Source organism: Erinaceus europaeus, chromosome 3 (genome assembly GCF_950295315.1).
Source record: "Erinaceus europaeus chromosome 3, mEriEur2.1, whole genome shotgun sequence".
NCBI lineage: Eukaryota > Metazoa > Chordata > Mammalia > Eulipotyphla > Erinaceidae > Erinaceus > Erinaceus europaeus.
In genome coordinates this window covers 128,724,420-128,729,362 of record NC_080164.1, presented here as the reverse complement: position 1 = coordinate 128,729,362, position 4,943 = coordinate 128,724,420, and the positions used below count along the sequence as shown (strand labels likewise).

General features: G+C 43.0%; 1 protein-coding gene across 1 annotated transcript; it reads left to right on the top strand.

Moving 5' to 3' along the window:
- Nucleotides 1-2,636: 2,636 nt before the first annotated feature.
- On the top strand, nt 2,637-4,664 carry GK2 (glycerol kinase 2). The gene has a single exon (XM_007518503.2). It carries the CDS (start codon nt 2,738-2,740, stop codon nt 4,394-4,396), a length of 1,659 nt encoding a protein of 552 aa, XP_007518565.1. The 5' UTR covers nt 2,637-2,737; the 3' UTR covers nt 4,397-4,664.
- The last annotated feature ends 279 nt before the right edge of the window (nt 4,665-4,943 follow it).

Sequence of the window (4,943 nt, the reverse complement as noted above, 5' to 3'; positions counted from 1 at the left end):
TGTGGTCCAAGAAGAGGTCTTCCAGGCGATTGGATGGCATGGTCCTCAACAGCTGGTCCAGCACATTTGAGAACAGCATGTAGAAAAATGCGTCAGTGTTTTGAAGATTACCAACTGTGATGATGCATTAGTTATGACACCATCTAAAAAAAAAAAAAAAAGAAGCTAAATTTTCTACCCACAAATTGTATAATTTAATTCCTTGACCATCAACTGCACAAACTTCCAAATTCAAGATGAAGATTAGTGAAAATTTGCTAAAATTTCAGAAATGTTCAAAACTGATTCCTATTCTTTAGATAATGAGAAGAGAAATAACATTCTTAAATGGCTGACAATTCCTCTTAAAAAGGCTGGGAGGTTAAATATATAGCTGGTTTTCCATGATTTACAAGGCTTATAAAAAGGAAAATAGAATGAAGTACAAATACCTTAATAAAATGATTGACAATAATGATTTTATCCGAGGAAATCAGCTATGACTAGATTATTCCAGCAAAGAATCTCTCAAATTATCAGGCATTCAAGAATGACCCAGACCCATTTTATTTGTTCTACCTAACAAATCTTGAAAGACAAGACCAAAGTAATGGCATTGTTTACAAGTAACTCAACTGCATCCCAAAACAAAGTCCAAGGTTTATATAAAGGCAAAAGTACACAACTAGGTTAACTTCACAGTATTTGATACCTAATAAAAATCATCAGACGTGTGAAGATGATTCAGTGGCAGACAGCATGACTCATATGAGGTGAAGTCCTAAGTTCAATGAGTATCAATGTATATGTCAGAATGAAGCATTGGAACTTTAATTAATTAATAAATAAATGTTTCATTAAAAACTGCCAAGTATGTTGCAGGGGGGATCATCATGAGTAGTGTAGGAGGGCTTCAGGTGTCCCTCTGTCTGTCTTTCTCTCTGCCTCTCCCCTCTCAATTTCTCTGCCCCAATCCATTAATAAAGAAAGGAAGAAAGAAAGAAAGAAACATTTAAAGAAACAACAGGTATGTGAAGAAGTAATGCAATACAAGCCAATAAAACAAAACAAAACAAAAACTTTCCACTTTTCATTGTTGAGCCAGAACTGGCACAGGCAGATACTAAAGTTAGCAACCGGTAACATTAAAAGTGTTATTCACAAAGCTTTAAAAAGCTAAGCAGGTATTTAAAAGATTTCAACTAACCGTCAAGGAACAAAAACTACAAAGCAATGCTTGAGGTAAAAGACACACTGTATGAATTAACATTAAATTAGACATCAGAGAAGAAATAGATTTAAGGACAAGGCAATAGACACCATATAATATTAACCATAGAAAGCAAAGACAGTTGTGAGAAGAATAAGGATGAGTGGTAACTCTAATATATGTAGAAGAGAGAAGAGAGAGAAAATAAAATATGAGTAGAAAAATGACCCAAAGTTTCCCAAATGTGATGAAACCTGAAATTCCACAGATTCAAATAGCTCAAGGAGCCTCAAACACGGGAAATAAAAAGAAAAGCACACGCAGGAAAATCATGAGAAAACTGAACAAAATCATAAATTAGTAAAGAGAAAAAATTCTTTAAAAACTGTCAGAAGAAAACATGCCAACACATTAGAATTCAGCTTGATTCACCCTGGACACAAGAAGATAGTAAAGAAACTTTCAAGGACCTTAATTTTTCAAAGACGCAGTAAGACTTTTATAACCAGTAGAAGTATTTAAATATTAAGATAAAATAATTTCCATATATTCAAAACTTGAGTGAAGTCAAGTTACACTAACACTACAAGAAATGGTGAGGGAAATCTTACAGGCAGAAATGAGGTGTAATAAATATGGATCCACACAAAAGAATAAAGCACACTGGTAACTGCATTCGTGTGGACAATTATTATTATTTTTTAATTTAAATCTGCTTAAAAGATAACTGAACTGGGGCTGGGGAGAAAGCGTAATGATTATGCAAGTAACTTTATTTATTTTTATTATCTTTTATTTATTGATTGGATAGAGACAGCCAGAAATCGAGAGGGAAGGAGGATAAAGAGGAAGAGAGACAGAGAAACACCTGAGCACAGCTTCACCGCTTGTGAAGTTTTCCACTTCAGGTGAGGACCGGACTCGAACCTGGGTCCTAACGCATTGTAACACGTGCGCTCAACCAGGTGTGCCACCACCCGCCCCCTAGCAAGTGACTTTCATGCCTGAGAATCTGAGGCCGCAGGTTCAATCTCCAGCACCACTATAAGCCAGAACTGCCCAGTGCTGGAGTCTCCTTGTATTCGTCTGTTATCTTTCATTTAAAAAAAAAAGAATTTAAATGTTAAAGTAAGCATGGTAGGAATGGTTCTTAAAATATGGTCTATAACTGTCTGTATCACTTGGGATGGAGACCTGGAAAGTAGTGGGCAGTGTGACATCACAAGGCACCAGCTAGCTAGCAAAGGTGGCCTAGGGCAGCATCACACTCACTTATTGGCTGCCATTCTGGGGCTTTGGTGGTCTCTGACGTTCTGACGTTCTGACCCTTCACGCTCCTGACGCACTGACGCTCCTGCCACCTCACACTCCTGATGCCCTGACGCCTGACGCTCCTGACGCACTGACGCTCCTGACGCCCTGAAGCCTGACGCTCCTGACGCACTGACGCTCCTGACGTTCTTCAATGAACAAACGCTGCGTGCTCCCCCCTTCCCCCACCCCGGCCCACCATCACCTGGGAGACGTTTGAGCCCAAGGACTGGTTTCATGGCGGCCCCGAAGAGCGAGACTGTGGGGCCGTTGGTGGGGGCGGTGGTCCAAGGAACTAACTCCACTCGCTTTCTGGTGTTCAATTCGAGCACAACAGAACTAGTGACTTACCATCAGGTGGAATTAGTCCAGGACTACCCCAAGGAAGGCTGGGTGGAGCAGGACCCCAAGGAGATTCTGCAGTCGGTGTACGAGTGCATCGAGCAGACGGGGCAGAAGCTGGCCAAGCTCAACGTGGACGCGTCCGCCATCAAAGCCATCGGCATCAGCAACCAGAGGGAGACCACGGTCATCTGGGACAAGTTCACCGGAGAGCCGCTCTACAACGCCGTGGTCTGGCTGGACCTGCGGACCCAGACTACCGTAGAGAAACTCAGCAAGAAGATCCCCGGGAATAACAACTTTGTCAAGTCCAAGACGGGCCTGCCCCTCAGCACGTACTTCAGCGCCGTGAAGCTGCGCTGGCTGCTCGACAACGTGCAGAAAGTGCAGAACGCGCTGGACGAGGGCAGGTTGCTGTTCGGCACCGTCGACTCCTGGCTCATCTGGAACATGACGGGAGGGACGAACGGCGGCCTCCACTGCACGGATGTGACCAACGCGAGCCGCACGATGCTCTTCAACATCCACTATCTGGAATGGGATAAAGAGCTGTGCAGTTTCTTCGAGATCCCCATGAGCATCCTCCCCACCGTGCTGAGCTCCTCCGAGATCTACGGCAAAGTGTCGCAGGGCGTGCTGGAAGGGGTGCCCATCTCTGGGTGCCTGGGCGACCAGTCGGCCGCATTAGTCGGGCACATGTGCTTCCAGGAAGGACAAGCCAAAAGCACGTACGGAACGGGCTGTTTCTTGCTGTGTAACACGGGTCGTAAATGCATCTTTTCCGAACACGGCCTTCTGACCACCGTGGCTTACAAACTAGGCAAAGACAAGCCGGCGTGCTATGCCCTGGAAGGCTCCGTGGCCATCGCTGGTGCCGCTGCTCGCTGGCTAAGAGACAATCTTGGAATTATAGACAGCCCACAAGAAATTGAAACGCTGGCCAAAGAAGTAGGCACTTCGTACGGCTGCTACTTCGTCCCGGCATTTTCAGGGCTCTATGCACCTTACTGGGAGCCCAGTGCTAGAGGGATACTCTGTGGTATCACTCAGTTTACCAATAAATCCCACATTGCTTTTGCTGCGTTAGAAGCTATTTGCTTCCAGACCCGAGAGATTTTGGAAGCCATGAACCATGACTGTGGAATTCCACTCAGTCATTTGCAGGCAGATGGAGCACTGACCCAAAACAGGGTCCTTATGCAACTACAAGCAGACATTCTGCATATCCCGGTAATCAAGTCCACTATGCCTGAAACCACCGCCCTGGGAGCTGCCATAGCAGCAGGAGCTGCAGAAGGAGTGGAAGTTTGGAGTCTTAAAACGGACACCTTGCCCAACATTAAAGTGGAAAAGTTTGAACCACAAATCAATACCACAGAAAGTGAAACTCGCTATGCTACGTGGAAGAAAGCTGTGCAGAAATCAATGGGTTGGGTTACAACGGAGTCTCCCGAAAGTAGAGATCCTATTCTCTTCTCTACTCTACCCTTGGGCATTTTTATAGTGAGTAGTATGATACTCTTAATTGGAGCAAGATGCATTTCAGGTATATAATGCCAACCATGGGCCCCCAAGATGTGAACTTTCTATCTAAGGAAAGATTCTATCTGCAGGTGACCATACTATACTGTCATAGCCATAAACCACTTTACCATGACTTATGAAAATTCAACAGGTAGATATGTGACTTGCAATAAAGAAAATGAAGCAAAACAAAAACACTGTAACAAAACATTTTTTAAAAGATCATAGTTAAGTTTGGACCAGCCACTTTGGGGGTGCTCCAGGCACTTAAGAGGTAACAAAGCCTGCTAAAACTGAAGGATATGTCATTGCTTTTAATAGATGCCCAAGTCTTTTTGGTAAACACAGTTGAGAAGACATGTATCTATACTGAATTTTAAATGAATAACAGAATATACTGAATTTTAAATGTATAACAGAAATGTTATATCCCCATAACTTGGGATTTCCCCCCAAAAAATAGCTGCAAAATTAAAACTCTTGAGATAGTTCCCATGGCCCCACAAATTATTTAATTTGTTTGATTAATTTGTTTTGATTAAATGCTTTAGTCAAAAGAACACTTACTAAAAAAATT

Bases quoted from the DNA above. Each gene is read 5' to 3' on its own strand.
- GK2 (XM_007518503.2), top strand. From the start codon at position 2,738: ATGGCGGCCCCGAAGAGCGAGACTGTGGGGCCGTTGGTGGGGGCGGTG.